Here is a 24,685-nt window from a genome sequence, read left to right on the forward strand (position 1 = left end):
GCCCCCCTCCCTCCTTGAGCTTGGCTTTCGTCCCGGCGGAATTAGAGCGTCGTCGGTCTGTCACTCTCGCGCGCGCGATGATGACAGCCATCGGTCTCTGCGTCTCTCCTGGCGGTCCTCGTCGTTGAATCGACCTCGAGAGAGGCCGGACGCGATTCCTCGTCCGCCGCGCATTCACAGTTTATCTTACTCTCCGATCGCCACACTCTCCACATATCATAAATATTTATATATAATATATTTGCTTTCTTCTCCCTCTCTTCAGATATCGGTCTCTAAGTGTGTCTCAGCGCGACGAGAGTCGTGTGCGTGTCGAGTAGTCTGTCGTGTATGTACACCCCACCCCTCGTGTATGCATGTGTGTGTGTGTGCGTGTGTGACCTCTCCTCCCCTCCGGTGTACACACTCCTCTCGCGCATACGCACGTGTGTGCACGACAATTCGATCGCTTCTCGCTTCCTTTTGTCCTGGGTTTCTCGCGTTTCCTCCGGTTTCTCACTTGGATACGGCGTTAATTAAGACGTGTTCTCCTTATGTTACGACGCAAAGTAATCCCTTAGCTGAACTCGATAGGGACACTCGGTAGGTGTTCGGTTATCGATACGGAATCGGTGATGACCGATCGAGGGGCTCCTTAATCTCGGATGTGCATAGATCAACGCGGCCTTCGGGGTGTGAATGCCTGAATCTCAAAGATCGGCCGGTTCGTCCGGTCCGTTTCGGAAGCGCTCGCCTTTATTCGCGTCGCAGACGTCAGAAAAGCGTTTCTCGGCGCGCTCCTCCTCGAGGTTCCCGATCTCGCTTTACCGAACGGCGGCCTTAGCCCCCCTTCTTTCAAAAAGTCCCCCCGTTTTATTCATGATCGCGGACGCCGCGCGATATCGCCGATTCGATTCTACGCGAGCGAACGCGGCGGCTCGATTCTTATCCCGATTTATTCTCGATCAGTCTCTATTTTGCGCCTCCCGACCCGAGGCTTTTCCTTCGGTTTCGTTACGTATTTGTAATTCCATTGACATTTCAATTCGCATTGACAACGCATCGATGACGACGTGTTAACGCGCGGGATCCCCCGATGAGCGCGACACTTTCGCGCGGCTAATCGCAACGGGCGGAACAAAGTTACTCCCGACTTTTCGTCTTTCCTTCTTCTCTCTTTCCGGTTTTCTTTACGTACGTATTTCCGATACTCGCACTTTGAACTCCCGTTGCCCCTGCTCTCTCGCTTTCGTCCGGCGGCTCTCTCTCTGTTTTAACGGCAGCTTGTTCAGGGGATGGAGATTGACAGGAACGCGCTTCTCCTCGGCACGCGTACGCGCACGACGAAAGAAAAGCGGCCGAATGCCTGCGATTCGCGAGGAAACCGCGAGGGAACCGTTTCTCCTCTCGCTTTCTTCCCCCGCTGCTCCCCCCCCCCCTTTTTTTCTCTTAATTATCTTAACTCGATACGTGTCTCCGCTCATGCATCGCAAAAGTTAGCTCGGACACGCCCGGATAGACGAGGTGATAACGTTATCGAATACAACGGAAAGATGTTACTCAGTAATGTCGTCCGATATCGGCGAACGATGACGTCACGTGACGTCGTAACGCGGTTTGAGTTGAAACGAGAACCGGCTTCCGGTTCCTTCGCGCTTAATTCGCCGGCGGCGAGCAAACGAGTATTCAAAGTAGAGTCTAATTTGTACTGTACGGGTTAGGCCGGGCGACAGAGCGTACACTTCACGAAGTATCGCGGTCTTTTCCTCTTTTTCCTTTCTTTCTGCCTCTATTTTTTACACCGTGTGCAATAGACAACCGATGTAGGATATAAAATGCGAATCGGGATACGCGGTGGTTGCGTGCGTGGTGAAAGCGATTTTTTCCGGACACCCTCGGATCCGATCTTCGAGATCTCCTCTCGTCGTGCTTTCGTTTAGCCGTGAATAAACTCAGCTCACGATTAACGGGGTAAATGGAACGCCGCTTTGAACGTTCCGTCCGTTTCCGCGTGTGTGTAATAATTTGCGACACAAATAAAAAAACGATGCGTGCGCTGCGACGTGCGGGCGTTGTCGACTCCGTGGAGACGTGTTTCCGCACGTGAACGTCGATGAGATTGCGAGCGAGCTTTTCGAGTTCCGCGACGGGCGATTCGCGGCTTATGTACACACCATTGGGGAATGAGAGGACGATCGGTGCTGCCGCGTACACGGAGAAAATATTGCGGTAAAAATTGCCACAAAATTTGGTAGTGCCTGGGCATTACCAAATGAATCCCGGAATTACGGCTGAAAGTACGATGTGTCGTAATCTTTAGTGACGTATGTCATGTTTACACGCACGAGTAAAAAATGTGCAAATAACGCTGAAACCCGCTGAAATTTTGGTGTTGCTTTCGTTAAGAAGGTTCGAGCGGATTACCAGATATGTGATAAATCTGTAATATGTACATGATACGAAAATGTAACGGTTGAAAGTTTATAATTTATAATAATATTCAAGACGCATACATGTAAGAATATATTTAAACACTTATATACTTCTTTCTATTATCTGTGCATTTCTATTAGATCAACTGGTGTATAAATATAGCATTAATAGAGAAATAAAAAATAATGATATTTTCGTATTTGTGATATTGCGTATATCATCATGTCTATCTATATATCTATCATCCACTTCATTTCAAATTAACATTTATTATTCAGTTAGTGAAATAAATGTATAGAAACGAAATTTTGCTGAATAAATAGTAAATTTATGAGAGGCTCCCTTTGATGCGCCATTGAAAATACGGCATTTAGCGCTCGAACCTCCTTAACATGGGCAGTGACTATTAAAAAGTACACAAATATACGTTAAGTTAACACATTTACCCTGTTAACATATTAAATGTTAACATATTTACTTTGTTAGAATAACACAAAAGTTTTAGTGGACCGATTATTTACACAAAACTTTTGCTTCGCTGAAGATATCACAACACATATAATAATTTCGATAATAATTCCGTTATAATCCGGACATTGATTCCACTACAAATTTTCATAGTAAATTTTACTAACAATATTTTCTCCATGCACATTAGCGGCAATGCGTCCTCGTCCGAGCGAGCGATGAATACGGAAAAACACGTAAGTCGATCGAGCGTGAATTCGAAAAGAGCGTCGCTTCACTTTTGGTATGTTTCGGAGTTCTCATATAATACGCGTGGTTAGCGGCAAATTACCAGAGAGAGCATTGCGGTTGTATCGTCGCCGGCGAGTCGTTGTTATACGTCTTCGTTTCGACGAAAGGAGAGGAACGAGGGAGGGAAAACGTATAAGCTAACGCGAATCTCCAGCGCGTCTCTCTCCGCCGACGTCGAGAGGGGTCGTTCCGTCGGCTTCTTCGCCCCTTCGTGTTCCGCGTGTTCTCACGCGATGATGGGGTGGTCCTCGCTACCCTCTTCCCAAGAGAGTACCTTACGTACATAGCAGTCAGCGCGTCAGAGACGTTATCAAAAGCCATGTAAGTCTTCTACATGAAGAATGTGCGTTCGTTTCGTCCGCGTATCGCGAAGCGACGAGCTTCAAAAGCGATAGCACGATATCGTCGTTTATAGTTTATGTTTTTCTTTCTTGTTTTTTGATTTGACCTTGCCGGGCGCGCTCGTGAAGTCGCTCGTCCGAACCTTTCCGAGCCGAGCGCAATTCGATCGTTCAAGGATCAACGGGCCAACGAGCGAGTATCCGCCGAGTCGCTGATATTTATCTTCGCTAAGTGGCAGTAAAAAACGCGATAAGCTGTGCGGCGTCGGGGGGATGAGAAACGAGAGAGAGGGCGGACGCGAAAATTAGTCCGGTGATGCGACGCGATCCGAAGGACTTCGCCCGGACGGTGCATCCTCGCGCGTTTACTACCTACTAACACGTAGAATCATGGATACACGTGTATACGTATGTGAAATATCTACACGCCACCCATCCATCCGCGGTGTAACGTCTCCTAAGAATTAGGCTAATCGCAATGATTCTTTGGCAACTCAGAGCTGTCGGATGTTCGACGTAACACACACACGGACACGCATATACGCTCACGCTGCACATATGCACACATATATATATATATATATATATATATATATATATACATACATCACGTGCAATTTTGCACGTAACTTATGCTGTACACACACACACACACATACTCTCATATGCAGGAGTTTACCGAATGTGTGTGTGTCTTAAAAACGAGTGGAATATCTTAAGAACGAAGCGATTGATAGAAAATATGGTTCAGACGAAAGTTATAAGGTTTGGAGGGGAATCTAAGTTAGTGACGTTAATTTCGTTGCACAGTCGATAATTCAAGGTCATTTCAAGATGAATTTCATTTTTTAAGTGGAATCAGATAGTTATTTTGATATAAATTAATTCTTCTATCCATTATGCGTATAAAGGTGTCAGAATAAGATCATCGAAAAGTGAATACTCTTCGACATATTTTACTTTCTATTCTGATACTTTTCAGATATGAAATATTTCATAAAGTCCTTAACTTTACTTTTCTACATAATAATATGAGATAAATCGACTACTGATATTAATCATTGCACATTGATCGCATCGATGCATTTGAAAAATACCAGAATACAAAGAAAAATATCTGGAAAACTATTCAATGAATTTTTTAACGATCTTACTCTCTATCTTACTCGAATACACAAAATAAATGAAAGAATCGATTTATGTCAAAAAAGCAATGATTCCGTTAAAAGAAATAAAATCGATCTGGAAGAAGCCTTGAATTACTGACTATACAACGAAGTTAAGGTCACCAAATTATGTCCCCTTCCAAATTTTCCAATTTTCATCTGAATAATTTTTATGTCAATTGCTTCATGTTCAGGAAATTCCATTGTTTTCACACTTTTGGTAAACCCTGTATATATATATATGCATATGTGCCCGTGCAAGCGTGTATATATCGTACGCGTGTGTGTTGTGTGAGTGTGTGTGTGTGTGTGTATGCGTGTGTGTTGTGGAAATATATAATATTTATATATATATATACAATGCATGAACAACATAAACTTACGCGATGGATAAAGATAAACATCACCCACCCAGCGTGCATCAGCAATTCTGTCTCTGTTTGTGTGTTTGGCACTCTCCGCTAGCCGGGAACGGGCTTCCCTTTATCGATATCAAAACTCTTTCTCGTCCCGGTCTTTAACGGTTCACCACGGTTCAGCCCTATTTACACTAAAATCCGCTCGAAGATCCGCTCAGCTCATCCTGGATACGAACTTATCACCTCCTGCGCGACGTGCGAGGATCAGTCTGCACCGAGAGAGAGAGAGAAAACAGACATACATGTGGGTTTCCTTGGCCCTTCCTCAGCCTTTCTAACGTTTCAGGCGTTATTATTTCTCAAGGGAGGCGGGATCTCCGCGGGTGAGGGAGTGACGCCGGTTTCACGGCACAGCAGACTTACCAGGTCGAGATTAAACTTCCAGCGACCGGAGGCTCGATTACAGCGGGTCCGACCTTCGCGTGGGTGCGCTGCAACCGAAGATAGGCCGGCATCATTGCGGCATCATCTTGCAGCTGGGTGGCTCCATATTGTCGGTGGGTACGCGCATGCTGCCATTTGTGATATAACCGTTAGCATCGACCATTACAGACACCCCGGGTGGATGATTATGATAGCTAATGTTTCTCTGCGACACCACCATGCTTTTCTCCGGCACTACAACGTGATCGTTGCTGCCGTGGGAGGAGAGGCAAGTCTCGCTCCCACGGCTGCTGGACGATTCGATCGGGTGATCCACGCGTATGGAAATGGTGTAGTCGGGCAGGTATTCGGAACTGACTTCTACCGTAGCGTACTCGCAAATGACGGATGACTTGGATGGATAATCTATCGGCATGTGTTGGATCGATGAGGCCGACCTGATCTCGTTCGGGTCGTTCAGCGCGGCGACGTGTCCGTTCGCCATGGCGTACAGGTCGGGCTCGGCGCGGCCCTTCGTCGACAGCATGGACTCCAGACACTGGTACAGCAGTAAGTAGTCCTCCTAAAACGGCAAAAACCGGCGGAGCGTAAGAACGGAACTCCCCTTTCCTCTCGGTGACCACACCGTGAACGCGTCCGTTAATTCTAACGAAAGAAGAGACTACTCGACGGACTTACCTTCGAGCGGAACACGCCGGGTCTCTTCATGTAGAGCAGCTTCGCGAACATGTAAATGTCGGCGGTTTGCTCGAATTCCAATTGTTTGTTCAAGGTGGTCAGTAGAACGAAGAGTGCTGCCTCGACTCCGCCATACCTGGAACAAGTGACGACGGATGTAAGAGGTCTGCCCTTCGTCGCTGAATTAGTTGCACTAGCTTTAGTTATTTATTAGTTCTCTTCTTCTCTTTCTTCCGTCAGGTCTTAATCGTATATCTGTCTGATTTTAAGTTCTACGAGTGTACTACTAGTTTAGCGAAAAAGAAACAGACCTTAGAGCGACCCTTGAATACAGAGTCTGGTCGATCTTTGCTTTGTAAACAAAATGGCGTCGACAACTTTCACTTAGAATTTCTAGTTACCGTAAGGTAAACTGTAACGTACAGTGTGATTGTGGCGAATACGCGCGTTGTATTAATTTGCTTAGAGATTTTCTCATTATGAGATATAAAAAATGGCACTGTAATGGCCTTTTCATCAGACATCGGATCCATTGATGTTTTAAACGTTATCACTTTGCAGAGAACAAGACTGGCTAGTTGATTGCTTCTCTTTCCGCGTGTAGTGGTACTCGAAGTAGAGTTACGATAGAGGATCGACTGGTTCCGCCATTTTGCCTCAAAGCAAAGCTTTTAGCGAGAACGAAATCCCCCTTCCCCCCTTTTCCCACCTGTCCATCACGACGATAGGACCGTTTTGGTAATCCCGATGAAAGTCCTGAATAATGTTGACGAAGGTTTTCGGATTGTTGTTGTGTGGCCAAAGTCCGCTCTGATTCGACGGCGCCTGGACGATCCTCGCGCTCAGCTCGTAGTCGTCCTGCAACGAGCGGACCGCGACCTCGAGCAGGATAGTCCCGTTCACGGTCTCCTTCGTTCCGCAGAGTCGCACGCGGAACGTCTCCGACTCGAGATCCTTCCCTTCGATGGGCCAAAACTCCGGATACTCCTGCGGGACGATCAGTTTTCGTCGTTCACGTTGGACGTCTTCGCTTTCTCGCCGCCTCGATCGATTATATTATTCGCGAGCTTAAACAAAGCGTACCTCGTCGCATTGAGTCAGCATGACGATGGTCTGTGCATTATGGTCCCACATCATCTGCCAGAACTCCATTATGGTATTCTCCATTGGGTGCTGCGTTATGATGAATTCGCGATTGCGTTGGAAACCTGCAAAGGGCGCCATTCTAACTATTGTTGTTCTTCGAGGCGCGACGATCGTCGTTAAGATTGTTGTATCGTCCGTGAGTGAAAATAATGGAAAAAATTACGAGCAAATGACGAGAAAATTACACGTTGATCCACGCTTAGGAGCGACGCCGGAAGCTCATTCAGAGGCCAAAAGTTATTCCACTTCACGTGAATGGATGAGAATGCGCGAATGTTGCTTTGTTTTCACGTGTCCAACGGAAAATCTAACCGAGATGTGTGTAAAAATTTTCCCACAAACTTTTCGTGCCTCTTCATGCCCGTAAGTTTAATAATCGAAGAGTATAGAAGTATAGAATATATTCTTGGAAGTTTTCTTAGTTGGAACAACGACACGTTCGGTACGCAATATACAAGCTGTAGAATTTCCGTATCGGGTAAATATTTACGCTAAAGGCCAATCTACAATGGCGTGAAGAATGCAGCAAGACGTAAGCGGTGAGCTAATTGACCAATTGGATTCTTACAGTCCAAGAATAATCGATCGTGATCGATCAACTGACTTACTGCTCACGTACTTATCGCGTACTTTACTTTGCTACCGCAGAACGGCTTTAACTGGTGACTAGAGACTAGAGACACTTAGAGAAATTTTTCATTGTTCTCGTCACGTACGCCGAGCAATGCTTCGGTTTGTTCTCGCGCGTATTTTCACTGTATAAAAGCACTTACGTGATTTCGTACAGCCGATAAAACGTAAAGTTTGCGAAGGAAGACCGGGCATTCTGTCGGTAAAGTTTCCAACTATATTTTGGGCATTGCTTGAATTACCTGAAACCCAAGTCGCGTTTATGTAGTCGCTGCCGTCGATGCCAGGTTTCGGCGTCAGGTGGACGCGCGCGTTCTCGATGGGGATGATGTCCATGTTGCGGTTCTTGTGAACGTTGCAGGCTTTGGTGGCGGATACGAGATTGAAGTCCTTGGGCTTCCACGACGTTACCAGCTGGCAAAGAGAAAAAGCAATCGATAAGATCCGAGCGTATCCGCGCTGCCGGACGCACCAGATGACCCAGGTCGATCAATTAGTCACCTTGTATTGAGCTTCAATATTGTTCCACGCGTCAGTCTTGTTATTCGACGGGCACAGCATGTCTTGGACGTGCTGCATCAAATTGTTAGCGTCGATGTTGGTCTCGCCGCTCTCTATCGCCTCCTGCAGCGCATCGTGGATGAAGATGTACTGCTCCTCCGTCTGCACCAGGAAGTTCCTCTGGGTGCGGATGTGCTTGAGGAAGCCGAACACGTTGATTTCGTTCTTGCTCTTGGCTTGCTTCAGCATCGCGTCGATCACGATGTACGTGCCGGTACGCCCGACGCCGGCGCTGCGATGAGGAAACGCAACGCAGAAATGAAAAACAAAGAAAACGATTCTCAAGAGTGAGATCGAAATTTCCGAATCGTATACAGATATCTTATCTGAAGATTGTGACTTAATATATCGAACGCGAGGTGTGCACAAAAAGGTTGCAACACTTCCCTTTCGACGAGTCTCACAACGCATCTCGCGTCCAATAGGAAAATGTATCTGTGTGAAAATTACTAAAAAGATAAATTCTCCTATTTAGACACTTTTGAATGAGTCTCGAAATTTACCAAAAAGAATGACGCAACCTTTCCGTGACTGACTGTACATGCACAGTAAGAAATGTCGTGTTAAATTTAACACACATGTCCCAAATGATCCACACAAATTTTGGTGTTAATTTAAAACAAGATGAATACGTTGAAAAGCAACGCAAATATTATGCTAAAAATCAACACAAAACCAAAGTATTCATAACATGTCAGTCGAACATTGAAGTATGAAACGTGTTACTTTAATAACACATTTAAACGCAAAAATCTTGAGACAACGTAAACATAATGTGTTAAGTTAATATGCGGGTGTGTTAAAAATTTGATGTGAAAAATTTAAAACAAAAATTTTAACAAGGATCGATTTTAACAAGAATACAATAAATGTTTTTGCCGCGTGTGAGATATAAATTACTTATCGAGATCGAGATCGCCCGTCAAGAGAGATCGTTGAACGAGATTGTTTATCACATGCAACGACAGTCACCTGCAATGGACCACGATGGGCCCGGCATCGGGCGGATTAGCGTTGGACGATTTACGAATGAAGCTGAGCACGGGTAACGGATGATCGGGTACGCCGTGATCGGGCCAGCCGGTATAGTGATACTGCCATATGGTACGCTCGCCTACATTGGTCCCGTTTTTCTTCTTCTTGATCTGCTTAAAGATTCCAAACAGAGATTTCTCGTTGGGAAAATCATTCGCTCACTTTCACGCCCGCCTTCCGTCCTTCTCAACCGCTATCGATTCGGCTCCGTCACGGAACGGGAATTTCTAACGTGTGCGTTTTATTTCTAAATATATACCTTTAAGTGTCGAATTTGTAGGGTACGGATGGTGTAGGTAGCCATGATGTCCTCCCTCACTAAAGTTACTTGAATATAACCGTAAGTTTCGGTTCCCTCCTTGGGCCAGTACATATCACATTTTCTCTGCAAGGACACCGTTAGCATCACCGTTCGGCAATAACACTAACGTCGACTCGAATATTCTGAATTAATTAAGAAATCAATTCCCTTTCTCGATCGTTAATGCTTCCCAATAAACACCAACTATCGGTAACGTAACACCAATATAAAAGTAAATCATGTTTAACAACGATTTAATTAAACTGCAGTACGTTAGGCTCTTAATAACTTGTAAACCTAGTAAACACCAATTGAGAGTAACATAACATCGATGTTATAATTTCTCCACAAATATAAATGCAATATATATTGCACTACGTGTTATAACACGTGGTGCAATTTAATAAAATATAATTAATTCGTTAAACATGATTTACGTTCTACGTGAATATCAGTGAGCGCTGAAAAGTTTAAGCCGAAGCAAATGAAAGGTTTCAATTTCTATTTGAGTAAAATTGAAGTTTTCAAGCGATGATACATGATGATAGCTAGACTTACACGGCCACGTTCAACCAGATTGGTGATCATAACGACTATCGAGACGCGTTGCTCCCAGACCATTCGCCAGAAACCATCGAACGTCGGGGGGAGCGGGCCCTGGGTGCCGATGTAAGCTCGCGCTCTTTGCCACCCATCGATGTAGTTCGCGTTTACGTAATCTTGACCTTTCTTAGGAGGCCCGCCGCCGCAGGACAACAATTGCACGCGGGTGTGGTCGTCTGCGTAGAAATGAAATTTCCCCATTTCAAGCCAATTCAAGCGGGAAGAAGAACACGTTTACGCTCCCAGTACGGACATGCGTACTACATAATTGCATTTCGTTGTCGATTTTTTTTCGAAAGCAGCGAGTCTTAATCGCCGCACGATTTATCTGTAGTTAAGCCCGTAGATATAGATAGCTGTCAGTCTAGAGTAAAAGTCAACGCATGATTCGATCGGAGATAACCCTCGTATCGGAGTATCGCTTGGCTTTTGACGGAAGATCGTTTGCCGCATCGATTGTTTTATTCCCGCTCGTGTGGCGAATAAAACAGGTCGATTTAACAGCCGCTCGATTGTCCGAATCGAACATAATTTTACTCCGACTGTCACGTGGAAGAAAATATTTTGCCGGCACAACGGATTTCTACGCGGACGGCAAGAGGATTTGTTTAGAATATTAATTGCTATCTGCTGGATATATGCTGGACGGCGAAATAATAATTTGGTTATGCCAATTGAATGTGCTGCCATAAGAGTAGAATTGTTTTGTCTGTGTGAAAAAAGTTTTTACCGTTCGCACAGCAACTGAGAAAAAATTTGCCGCGACGGCAAAATATTCCTCTCCGTGCGAATAATTGTTATCGTTTCCTCCGTTTGTCGTAAATTTATTTATCAATGTACGGCGCGGGCGCCGTTAGATCAAAGCGATCGATCAAAGGGATCGCGAAAGCGCGTCGGTGAAAATATCAATGAGGAGAAATTAAAGCGGAGCGAGCGCCGCTCGCGGCGGATAGTAAATAGGAATACATATTCATCAGAAATAGAACCGTTCTCGCGGCAACGTTGAACGTCATTGAGCTATATTAAGATTATATTGCGTTCATTTTGTCAATATTATCGCGATACACAGCGTATACCGCGCGACAGCGTACATCAACGCCAACTTACACGCGAGTATGTTCAGGTATCTGTTCTTGGCCTTGTTCTCGGCGAACTGGGAATTCTCCACCGTGTAATCGCCGGTTTCGGACTGTATCAGCTCGTATTCCTTGCTGAAACCGATGTCTCCGTCGGCGTGGAGGCTCGCGACGTGCTGCACGAACTGCTGGACGGCCACGGCGGTCCTCTCGCCGTCTTGCTCGCTGTTTTCCCATTCCTGAAGAGTGGGAACGTTTCGCGGCGGATAATCCAGGTAGTAGTAAGCGGTGTGGAAGCATTTCCTAAAAATCGGCCTGGGACCGAGAAAAGAGGATCTAGAAGCTCGCCTCTTCCACAAATGTACGGTTTAAGAGCCGCTCATGTTGCAAATTCAAGGTGTGTAATTTTACACACTTATGCGTGTAAAGTCATGCAGTCACTTTTTACGTATTTGTACGCGCGTTATTACTGTGATCTTATACAAATATATAGAAATTACACTGCGAATACATTCTGCAAATTCAACTGTGTAATTTTCATACACTTATGCGTATGAAATCATAGTAACGAATAAATGCGTAAAAAGTGACTGCATGATTTCATACGTGTAAGTGTGTAAAAATTATACACGATTTACAGTAATATATATTATGTATTTGTACGGAAAAAAGTCACGATTTTAATATCTAGGAATATTACGTCATCAAGTAACAACTTAAAGACATTTATAAAATATTGTGTCAGAATGTTTATAAAATCCACATAAAATCAATGTTTCAAAAGATCGATTTAAAGTTTCCTGCTTACTGAGAAATTTCTCAATAACACATTGACAGTTTCCTTTTTCAACGACAGGTCACATCGAAAGAAACAAAAAAAAAATAAACGAAGCTATATGTATAAAAATATCGGTTCTGAATTTTTCGTAAAAAAACCCCCACGAACGTGTCGAACCTGTGACATATTCTTGTCGAAATATGATAAATACCGCACCAAACGGAGCGACGAAATAGATTTGGCAATGTCATGTGCCGTCATGAGCCCGATAAAATTCCTTCCGAAAGATTTCAGTCGTTGTTCGTTGCTCATCGAGAAATCGTTCGAAAAGAAAACCGAGAAATGTTCGTTTTAATCGACACTCGGATGACTCGACCTACATGTGCGTTCCAGCGGCGAGGGTGACGAGTACCGTTTGCTTTATTTTAATCGGCGATCTCGTACGGTTTATAAGATAAAATTGCATAAATATAAGATAGGTCACGAGGGTCTGCTCCCTTCTCGCGAATCGGGTCCACCGCATGGACGCACTTTCGATGGGAAACGGGGCCTATAATCGCACGCACGATATCGCGCGTGCAGCTTTGCATTCACAGCAAGATCCACCCCCGCCTCGCCCGTCGCGCTTTCGATACAAAACGAGGGCTATAATCCTACGTGGTCACATGGGTTTGCAACTTTCCACATAAAGCGAAGTCTAAAAACGCTATACTTGGTTTCGCACGGAAGACGCACGGGATAATAAGGGTGGACCTCGCTTCGCATGGATGCTTTGAAACCCATATAGGACTCTGCACGATTGCAGACCTCGTCTTCGTGCAGAAAGGACTGGGCTCTAGGGATCCTGTTATCCACGAGCGACGCGTAAAACTGCCATCACGTTACTTAGGGTCGCGATCTTAGCGGCACATGGATGCCGCATTCGACACACCCTTTTACGTAGCTGCACAGAAGAAAAATTCGTCTTAATTTAGTCAAGAATAGATATTCTCATGTACAAACAAGAATATTATAACCCTCCTAGAAGATATTTAGCCTTGATTCGATTGAATTTGTACTGATGCAAGGTATTACTTGACTCAGTTTAAAACTGAAGATCTAAGAATTATTATAATATTCTTGTTTATGCACGGAAAACAATATTTCGCCGAAGCAGCAAATTTCCCAGTTACTATGCGGGCGACAAAAAGATTTGTTGTAAATATCAATTTATATTACTGCTATTTACTGAATATGTGGAAAGCAAAGTAATTTAGTTACGCCAGCTAAACGTTTCGCTGCAACAATAAAATTATCTCGTCCGTGTAACAAATCTTTCTGCTGTCCGCAAGCTAATAACTGAGAACTGCTGTGCCAGCGAGTCACATTTTCCCGTGCGAGAATATCTATCCCGATTTAAGACAAATTTTTCTCCCGTGTACCTGTTTCCTTGATCAATTTGTGAAACGAGCAAGGAGCGACGGCTCGAAGACCTCTCGAAGGTTACTCGGAGATTGACTCGTGATGTCGCCGCGACATATGTCATCAGACGAATCCTTATCTCCCGTTGCTCCGTTCACCGCGACATTCACCGGGTATTCTCTTTTCATTCACGGTATATGCATATATCTTCGTGGAAAATACAGGGAGGGTTGCAGATACCGCCGGTAAATCGTGAGTAATCAACGCGATATCGAAATAGTTGAAATATTTCAGCTGCAGCTTTCGTAACACCGATGAATCACGCTGGCGTGCGGGCGCGCGCGCGCGCGCGTATCCGCGCGTTAATGGGATAGGAATGAAATATCGATACGCGGAAGAGAATCGATAGCGATACGTCGTAATAATTTCCACCGTGGGGAAATACCACCGCCGCGCATCATCGCGCTGTCTCGCGCGCTTTTCACGCGGCCACCGGAGGCTCGCGCGCGCTTACAAACTCTGCCGGACTTACAAGCGGAGGAACTTCTTCATTTCGACGGGCTGCTCTCGACGACAGAATCCATCATAGGCGAGGTCTCTCCCGGACTGCGGAACGGCGAATCAACGCGCTCGTGGAATAACTCAACGACCCGAGTCACGGGCCCCGAGTCCGTGACCCAGAAAACGGGAGCTCGTCGGCGTCCGAACCTCCTTGCGTTCTCGAAACGTCACACACACACTCGGCGACCGAGAGAGAGAGAGAAAGAGAGAGAGAGAGGAAGAACGGAAAAAATTCGCGCGAGTTCGCGGCACACGCGTTCCCGCTCGCGGCCCAAGCGGCACAGGAGAGTCTCGGCGAGTCCGAGGCGTGCCGCGCGTCGCGCATCGCTCCGCACCGCGCGGCGAGTTCCTCCGGTGACTGTAAGACCATACTTAGCCCTTGTCGCACCGCTCGTTATCTCGCGTGATAACGAGACATCAGAGTGAGCGGCGGCCGGAGAAGTGGCATATATATATATGTATAAAGTACCCGAGTATCATCGTGCCCATACACACGGTGTCTCGCAAGTCCGGTCAATTTCAAAGCCGTATTAGAGGCCGTAGAGAGAGAGAGAGAGAGAGAGAAAGAGAGAGTCAATTCGCTCTCTGCTCGAGGCGAAGGTCGGCCGTGTCTAGAAATAATCTCGGGCTACTTCTCGAATGGTATTGGAAAGTTGGCTCGATATTCGCATATTCGGATTAGCTTCGAACCGTCCCGTTGCATCTTAACGATTGTAAACAGATCTCGCGGCGCACTCGAGTTTAATTTAATCCCCGGGGACGACGATCCTCTGTGTTCGACGTAAGGAATTTGGCATCGCGGCGGTTATTCTTCCCGAGAAAGAAAGACGCGGTCCACGGTAAATCGAGAGAAGGTTAGCGGGACGAAGCAGGCTGCAGCGGAAGACTGCAGGTGGGCGGAGAGGGAGAAGGTAGGGGGGGGGCTTGAATGGGAAAAACAGGTACGAGTGCGTGCGAGAAGGTGCACGTGATTGCACCGTCGGGAACTTTCTAATTGCTCGCGCCGTACACACCGAATCGCGCGAGTGCCCGAACATACCGATTGTCCGCAATTCCCAAGTAACGAAAATAATAGAACTCTCAGCGTTGGATCGGTCGTCGTCTGCGCGGAAGTGGAAGTGAAACCGGCGGCGATGCGAAATAACATTCGGCGGGATCGCGCCACGAAACACTGAAGCACGCGGTCGTCACGCGGGAGAAAGTAGATCTCTTGTCACCGTTCAGTCTCGAAATTTTCCGCGTGATTTCTTAAATCGAGAATAACGGTGGAGAAAACGAGAGATCGCCGTGTTTTTTCTTTTTTTTTTTTTTTTTGNGTCGTATCTCGACGCAGCCAAGACTGATGTTATATCATTGTCGTTACGTGGGTCGTTATGTACAAGGTGAAGCGATAACTAATTACCAGTTTGAATATCTTGGCAACATGAGAGAGCAAGATGAAAAATTGTGTGCAACATTTAAAGCATTTCGCGTGTGCCCGAAGGGTCCGTTCAAATTTTGACGTTCTAATTTAACGCATGATGAATCTGTTGAAAGGTAACACAAATATTATGGTGAAAAATCAACACGGAATTAAAATCCATAATATGTTAATCGACACTGAAGTAGGAAATGTGCTGTTTTCATGTTTATACGTGTTGAATACCGACTCAATACAGAATATTGAAATAACGTAAACATAATATGTTAAATTAACATACAGATATATTAAGAATTTAACAGAGGAATTTTAACAAGGACCGATTTTAAGGTAAAAATATGTTTTATTGTGCCGGGGGGAAAAATTTATCTAACAAAAATTCCATCGGCATCAATCGCTTCTGGCCGACATCTTTCTAAATGTAAACTTTTTTTTGTATCTTTTCGCCTGGTCGATAATAAAATATTTTTATTTTCCGAAGATACTGTCAAACTGAAAACAGTTGTCTCATAGTGTAAGCCTTTATATGGGGTTATCATTTAATCTCGACTCGCGGAGATAAACAGAATTACAGAAACGTCAGAGACTTAACTGACGCGATAATAAGAGATAATTGACGCTACGAAATGAGCTCGGGAGGGGCCCGGATTACGGCCGGGTTTGTTGCACATCAAGCCGCGAGATTTGCGGTTGCGCGATGCAGGAAAATCGCTTGATAATCGAGTCGGATGTACTAGAGTTTCCTCTGTGCGCGATAAGCTTACATGCATCAAAGCGAGACTCACTTCCACAATACGAAGGACGTAATCGCCAACATCACGGCGATACAGGCGCAGACCATTCCGGCGATCACTCCGGCGCTGAGATCTTTACTGCTGCGACGCATCAAAGGGGGTATCTTGTCGCAATCGCGGGTGACCAACACCTTCGCGGGTATAGAGCTCTCGCCCTGAATGATCAGGTGACTGTCTGTTGTGCTCTTGGTAGCCCCTCGTACCACAACTTCGTACACAGTGTTCATTGTCAGGTTGGGAATAACCGTCTGTAAGTATGAGTTCGCGAAAATTGGTGGATTAATTTCAAATTAGTAGAAATCACGTTCAGGGGGGAAGAAAAGGGAGGAGATGAAATTGTTCCTTTCTTGATTGGCAAATACTATTTTCAACGATCAATCATTATTACGCTATATTAATCTGGCGTTAAGAAAATCAACCGTTATCGGCATTTGTTGGAGGAAAAAGTGTTATTATGGGCCCCGTTATTTACATTTTGTACAATGATAAATTATATGATATATAGATGCCATAAGTGAAAGTAAAAGTACAAATATTAGACACGTACTTAATTCTGGACATTCTTGTTGTATCGGTCTTTAAATACGAACATTCAAACTTTCAACGTAGAATAGAATCTTTTAAATTTAATGATTATATATTCGTATTTAAAGGCCGAAACAACAAGAACGGTCTACAATTAGGTACGTGTTCAGGTATTGATACTTTTACCTTAATCGCTAGAATTCGTCACCTAACCGCGGTGATATTGAGGGGGGCCATTACACTTGCGATATCACCTTCTATCCTCTAACCGTATCGGATGAAATCATAAAAGAGACGTACCCCGCTCTCGAGATGATTTTTCTCGGCTGATAGCTCGATTTCCTCGTAATATCGCCCATTCTCCCGCCGGTAGTTGATGTAGTAGTAGTCGATCGAGCCCCAAAAGAGGGCCGGTCTGGCCCAATGGACGTAGATGGACTCGTGGGATTGGCAAGTTAAATTTAGGATCAAAGGAGCGCTTGGTCCTGTTATATCGGTCTTGCGAATAATCTGGTCCGAAGGCTCGCCCTCGTTTTTCCGTGTGTAAGCCTTCACCCAGATCTTGTACTCGGTATTCGGTTCTGCGGAATAACAACGAGCACCGATTACGATTCGACATAAAAAAGGAGCAGCTATTTCTTTCTCCGTTTCTTCCGCCTCGTCTCGTGGCGCAACGCGAGTCGTATCTGCTCAACAATCTTATCGGGGCGATAAAATCATTATTTATTCGTCCGAAATATATATAACGTCCGGCTTATCTAACAATACGTTGCATCGTCTGCGTACGTAGAGAAAACGCGTGCGTGCGTTGATAAGGATTCTCTCCGAGCTCTCCTTATCAATACGGCAAGTACACCGATCTACCTGAGACGTCTACCGCGGCCATTCAACGACAACTGAACGTTACATATTTAATCTTTGTGTTATCTAGTGTTAAAAGGACGCCACAGACACCGGCAGGTCGGCTTGAATTTTAAGCGTCGCGCACTTCCGCGCCATAAAACGAGTTTGTAACGCTCAATACGTAATCGAGTATCCGAGACATTTGCTCGCTCATGTGAGGCACAATTTTAAAATAAACAATTGCAACTGATTATCTTGTTCAGTAAGCGAGTCGGTAAATAATTGAGGAGTGAACATGGCGAACGATGAAAGTACCAAAAATTCTAATTTCCGTTTTTCACACCTAATGATGCACGGTAAAAAAATATTTTCTATTTGTGTTAAAAAATCAGTCCTTGTTAAGATTTTCATGTAAAATTTCTATCCGTGCGTTAATTTCACATATTGTATTTGTGTTATCTCAATATTTCGTGTCGATATTCAACATGTGTGTAAGTGCTAAAATAATACATTTTATATTTCAATGTCGATTAATGTTAATTTTGGATGTGATATTCGTATTATTTTTCAACATATTCACTTTGTGTTAAATTAACACGAAAATTTAAGTGGACCGTTTAGGACATGTGAAATGTTAAATTTAAGATAAAATCTACTGTGTAATATGTGCCACCCTTCACAACCTGGTGAACGTGGAATGAAAAAATTCGGTTCAGATACAATTTTTTATGTAAGATTTCGCTGATGTGATTGCACGTCGTGGAATGACTCCTGGCCCATGTAACACAAATGTTCGAAAGATATTCTAGAAGCGTCCGGAAATGTCTCTGTAACGTTTCTAGGAATGTCCTTCGAACATTTGTTCCGTATGAGGGAGAACGGTAATCTTGTATTTGGCACTTTCGCTTACCATAATCAGTCCTCGATTGTTTGAAACTTAACGGTCTCGATTAGGCACGAAGTCCTTAATTATTCGTAATTAAATGGCGCTTTTTCCTCGCAAGAAATCGATCGATGCGGCTTAGGTGTACTCACTCAGTTCCTTCAAGACGAAATCGATGTTCGTGTCGTCGGAATCCGTCGATTTATCGGGTATGTGCATTTTAACGTCGGTATAGTTGGAATGCATGTAGTAAACGCGATAACCAGCGATGACACCATTGGCACTCTCAGGCTCCGACCACGAGAGCTCAATGGTTGTTCCCGTGATACCACGAGAGGTGAGATTCTCCGGCTTTGTTGGTGCTGTAAAAATAAAACGCTAGAGTCTCTCTTTACAACACGTAGAAAGATTCGACGGTAACTTTTCTATTTCGTCATCGTTTACAATGCCGCGGCGAGACAAAGCGTTCAGCGGGTTCGCGCGTGGTTTGAGAAGTGCGATTTGGAATTTCTGTTTTTTCCCCTTCTCAATCAAGTTTCTGTTTTCTTCGGACTCTCCCACCCTCCGCCCTTGTCCCGGTTTCCGGCAGTGGAATACTTAATTGTTGTTGCGAATAGCGAAGATATCGATACCCGAGACACGCTACATTTCCATTTTCTAAAGCGAATAAATAGCACGGATGAATAAACGGCCGTCGAGGCGCGTTCATAAGAGAGATAAAATTTATTGAATATTCATACATCTGCGCTCTCCGCGCCGGCATTACCATACGACGCGCGATGTGCGCGCGCGTGTGTGTGTGTGTGTGTGTGTACGATATGAAACATGCAAATTGATTTGCATTCTAACCTCAGCTGCGTAAAATCATTGACACTAAACTTGCTTAGACAACCTTTAACGCGCTCTAAATGAAACGTAGACGCGCAGTACGAGAGACAGAATTGGCGGACGAGGTAGAAACGTGGAATTTCGCAGTTGGAACTGCGAAAATTCAACATTTCTTCTTCTTAATAGGATGAAAACAAGGACGACGTGTATGTATACATAGGGTGTTTCATATACGTGGACATAATTTTAGAAATTAACTTACCACACAAACATAGCACTAAAAGTTCATATAAACATTTGTCCCACTTGACCTTGTTTCCGAGCTGTAAGCATTTTCGTGCTTCACTAATCCTCATTACAAATTGAGCTAACGTAGCGTTTTCACACATTTCTGTCTTTAAAGGAAGTCCCCAAAGTGATCACACTTTGGGCTTGAAAACGAGTTTCTTAACGTTGTATTACTGATCTTCTCTAACACGTTCGAATATTACGAGTGTTGTTCTGGTTCGTTGGCAGCCTTCGTCAATACCCTGGCGGAGTATATCATCGTTGTCTCTACCATTGTATCGTAAACCATAGTAAAAAAATTTTGTATTTATGTTAAAATCGGTTCTTGTTAACATTTTTATGTTAAATTTTTAACATACCCGTGTATTAATTTAACATATTGTGTTTATGTTATCTCAACATTTTGTGTTGTGTCGCTATTCAATATATATATATACACACATAAGTGTTAAAATAACGCATTTTATATTTCAATGTCGATTAACGTATTAATTTTGTGTTTATTTTTGACATAATATTTGTGTCATTTTTCAACATATTCACCTTGTGTTAAATTAACACAACAATTTGAGTGGACTGTTTGAGATACATTAAATTTAACACAAAACTTTTTACTGTATAGATTTTAAATGACACCATATGTATAAATTCGATAGATTTCAGTCTGCGACTTAACAAAGTTAATAAACTTAACGAGAATGAGTAAAATACGAAAATGTCTGTAACGTGGAACAAAATCAATTAGGATTATGTTTAAATAAGCTTTTTGTGTTATATTTGCGTCCTGAATTCATTTTTGAAATTATGCTCACATATGAAAAACACTTTATGTATATGTGCAAAGAACTCTGTTTAACATTTAATCGTCGCAATTCGCCCGGAAAAAACAATGTCCATAAACACCCCTCCCGCAAATATAAATTTGCAGTATCCACAAGCTTCGTGCGCACGTTTAAATAATATTCTATCATTACACGCTAGTTTTCCGCGAGGTAATTCTTCATACACCGATACAGGTATTAAAGATCAAATATTACGTGCACCTGCTCGGCTTCCTTGAAATCGATCTCCGAAGGTGACACTTATCTCGATGCAACAAAGTGTAATAATATAAGTGTAATAACATATAAGAAAGTGATCAACCGGTCGTTTAATCAGAGATCACGCATGATTAAACGCAAGTATTTGATTGGCGTGACGCAACCCTTCCTGCCAACGTCGCCGGCTGCAGTTTCAGTACGAAACACACGCTCGTCGTCGTTTGAGCTGTTAAGCGGTCGCGCAAGATTGTCGCAAGCTGTTTTCGATGCCGTTTATCAACAATGTGGCGGATAAAGCTCGCCGACTCGCCAGCGCCGATTAACCATTCGCAGTCTTTCTTTCCCGCGTTGGCGCTATCGCACGCGCGCTTATCGAATTCGCGTCTCGGATCAACGACGCGAGGCTGCGTTCGCCTTAGAATTTACCTTCGCGAACTCTTTACGAGCTGCGACAACACGCGTGATGTCATGTCGAGCCTGTGCACGCGCAACGCTTTTGTATTACATTATCGGCCTGAAAAAACGAATACGATTGTGTGGACCGAGCGGACGCGCGCGTGTACACCCGCAAGGTCGCGATCCCGCAATCCGCCGTGCCGCGCCGCCGCCGATACGTAGTATGAAAAGCGAAACACGCCGTAACGTACTCGGAATGCGCTCGTGGCTTTAATCGCGATACGTTCGTCGTATCCTGTGACGAACGGCCGAGGAACGACCTGTTTCGAACCGACGGGGAGGAACGAGCGCGAGAAAAGACAGAGAGAGAGAGAGAGAGAAAGCCTTATATTTATTGTGCGCTTTGGGATTGATACTTATAAATCTTCTTAATGTATAATAATGTAGGAATTATTCTCGAAATATAATATGTATAACAATCATAAAATAGAAATGAAGTAAATCGAATAAGATGCACTGTCAACCAGGTATCACGCAAGTTTGGTGGTGCAGGTCGAAATAAAAACCTTACGTAATTACGAGGTGCAACGCGACGATATCTCGAAATTCGAGGTATTTACTAACCTCCGAATGTCCCTCGTAATTACGTCGAGTTTTTACTTCACGCGTACCTCCTTAACTTTGGCGATGCATGGCTAACGGTGCACGATGAGATTAAAATGAGAGAAAAACTAATTCGAAAGGGGAGACAGATTGAGCCTGATTAGTAATGAAACAAGCTCACCGGCACGTTCACGGAGAAATGAGTTTGAAATAAATTTGAAAGTTTCAGTCTAAGATTATTCAGTCTAAGTCAGTCTGAAGCTAAGAGAGAGAAGAAGGTCGTTCCGGCCGACGCTAGGGCGACGAGAGAGGAGCGAGATTTAAACGAACGTCGTTTATGCGACCTCTCGGAGGACCGGAGGTGGCGGATAGACGGCTCCATCTCAGATGCCAACGTCCGGGCGGATTATCGTTTTCCACGGAGCCGGGGAGAGTTAAGTAGGCGAAAGTGCCTTTATTAGGATAGGTTCGCAATGAGTAACGGTCCACGAGTGAAAGGAACAGTCGATAAGAAACTGCTCCGAGCTACCTGCTCTGAACCGGAGTCGCAGGCTCGCGCGGCGATTTGCGCGCCGGTTTGTTGCATCTCGCAAGCCCGTTACGCGATGCGCGTTACGTTCGAGAGACCGCTGCGACTGTCCCCGCGCGCATGCCGCGGCTCGTTCGAATAGAAATCCTTGCTCGATCATCGTCTGAGATGACCCTGGGACGTTAAACGACGTTTACAAGAAGGCTGCTCCGAATGGCGACTTCTCCCGCGAAATGAGAAGAGCCAAGGATGTCAGGTTCAAGTAAATAATTACTCCGATACTTCCTTGATTAATTTTCATTTGGGTCAAATAAAGATTTTATTTGGATATAAAGATCTTTATTTATTGAAATAAATACTAACAAATGGGATAAATGTAGTGTGGATGCGAGATGAGTTGCGAAATTTATCGAATAAAGATAAGCGTTGCCGCAACGTTGTCGCAACGTGACCGACCATACCGTTCAACTGATTTCGATACATTGTAGCCGGGTAAACACGGGTATGTCGACTTTCTATGTATATGACATTTTCGATCATTTCCCTCCAATTATCGCATCGTTTATTTCTGGACTTCAGGATTTCCCCGGCGCGATCCGCGCGGTACGGCGGCGCGGCTACCTACGACTTCCTCCCGTTCGTCCGGATTAGACCGCCGACCTTGATCCTGACGCGAAAATAGAGTGGATTCCGTGCGAATGATAATGCCGTTTTACGCTCGCTTTAACGGTTTTAAGGCAGGATGAGCGTATTTTCATAATTTCATACCCCGATGACACTGAAGGTCAGTAGGTAATCGTTGCTATGGCGATACCAGTGTCTATACGCCGCGCGTTGTGGGAAAAAAGGAAAAAGAAAAAAGCGAATGACGACGCGCGCTCCATTACAACAGGGTCGCGCGAAATGCACGGCCAGATCTGGTCGATGTCGCGTTTTTATCGCGCCCTTACCGATAGGATCACCCGCGCGGTTTAACGCGCGAACGTCGGAGCGCGCAATAAAAACGTTACAAAATATCGTTTCCCCGCTACGGCCGGCGGCCTCGCCGGCAATTACAACGGATTACGGCAACCGTTCGCGCATTCGGTGTCATAACGCACGTGCGTATGCACGTACGTACTTGTTGGCGCGCGCGCACTCCATTTGCGCAACCGTGGGCGTGTGCGTATTGTGGGTGAGCGCGATTCGAAGGAAAGGTGAGAGAGTGAGACGCGTCCTTAAACGCGGCGTCTCGAGAAACGAGCACGCACCTCGTTGCACCTCCGTTCTGCGAAATCGAGACGGAACGGGAAATGAGTTAAGCGTCGATTACACGAGTGGACAATCTTACTCGCAAGGTGATTACGAAGTAGCCGCGTGCTGAGTAACGCAATACGCGACCGACCACGACGACGACCACGACGACGGCCACGAATGCTGAGGCATTTCCTAGTGAAACTCACGAGGTGCGAGCGCGTGTCTCCGCGCGATTAATCGCACGAACGAACGGACGACCGGGTGGGCCGAACGTTTTCACCACGCAGCCGGTGTTCGACTCGTTCGCGCGCGTGTTTCGCAGAGGCGTCCGGCTTTCTTTAATTGGACGCGAGCCGCCGATCCGCCTTATTAGCTCCGCACGTTCATCGAGTCGAGCTCCGAGGAGCCCACGGACGCCTTCGAAGTGCAATCAGTGTATTATCATTGAGAAGTAATCGCTAAAGGTCACAATTATAAATATAGAAATGCAAATCTCAATCAGATTTCTGCCGATAAGGTCTGCCGATAGCAGCGACTGATTTTCCATCGAGGAAAATCCCGTCTGCGGAAACGGTGAAAAGAGATATTGTTGATTATCTCTTCTTTACTTATCGTAACCACTCTTAAGACGAGACACGATTCGCCGTGAATCCTTCCCCGGCCGGAAGTTAGCGTAGCGTAAAAATACACGAACCAACTGTAGAAACGTCTCAGCTGGAAATTCACGAATACCCATTGATTTCCCGGATAGGACGGATCCGTTTTAGCCGATTTAATCGCCGACATTTTCAGCGATTCGACTCTGAAGAGAAAGGGACTCGCGGTGGTGGAGTCGGAATCGCGCCGTTTGATCTCGAGTGCGTCGCTTTCAAAACGCTCCCGGGGCGCACCGGGTAAGGCGTACCACCCATCGCGTTTGCGCGATGATAACGAGAACCTGCTCACGGGTACTCCTCCGGTTCGGCGGAGACCGTTCAGAAAAGGCGCCGAGGTTGTTGCAACGTGGCCCCTCACGCGCGCTGTTCCCTTATCGAATAGTCCCCTCCCCC

At 45.1% G+C, this 24,685-nt stretch overlaps 1 protein-coding gene across 1 annotated transcript in view; it reads right to left on the reverse strand.

Moving 5' to 3' along the window:
- Positions 1 to 5,466: 5,466 nt before the first annotated feature.
- LOC106750260 (tyrosine-protein phosphatase 99A) overlaps positions 5,467 to 24,685 on the reverse strand; it is a 280,019-nt gene continuing 260,800 nt past the window's right edge. Inside the window, exons 6-18 of the mRNA XM_014630465.1 lie at positions 18,869 to 19,078; positions 17,291 to 17,571; positions 16,457 to 16,713; positions 11,543 to 11,826; positions 10,391 to 10,611; positions 9,791 to 9,916; positions 9,469 to 9,641; positions 8,437 to 8,728; positions 8,178 to 8,349; positions 7,243 to 7,367; positions 6,869 to 7,146; positions 6,160 to 6,295; positions 5,467 to 6,043 (exon numbers count right to left, since the gene is read on the reverse strand). Coding sequence (XP_014485951.1) covers positions 5,552 to 6,043; positions 6,160 to 6,295; positions 6,869 to 7,146; positions 7,243 to 7,367; positions 8,178 to 8,349; positions 8,437 to 8,728; positions 9,469 to 9,641; positions 9,791 to 9,916; positions 10,391 to 10,611; positions 11,543 to 11,826; positions 16,457 to 16,713; positions 17,291 to 17,571; positions 18,869 to 19,078 — 3,047 coding nt within the window. The 3' untranslated portion in view covers positions 5,467 to 5,551. The remainder of the gene's footprint in view (positions 6,044 to 6,159; positions 6,296 to 6,868; positions 7,147 to 7,242; positions 7,368 to 8,177; positions 8,350 to 8,436; positions 8,729 to 9,468; positions 9,642 to 9,790; positions 9,917 to 10,390; positions 10,612 to 11,542; positions 11,827 to 16,456; positions 16,714 to 17,290; positions 17,572 to 18,868; positions 19,079 to 24,685) is intronic.

This window comes from Dinoponera quadriceps, unplaced genomic scaffold (genome assembly GCF_001313825.1).
Source record: "Dinoponera quadriceps isolate SergipeBrazil2010 unplaced genomic scaffold, ASM131382v1 scaffold3676, whole genome shotgun sequence".
NCBI lineage: Eukaryota > Metazoa > Arthropoda > Insecta > Hymenoptera > Formicidae > Dinoponera > Dinoponera quadriceps.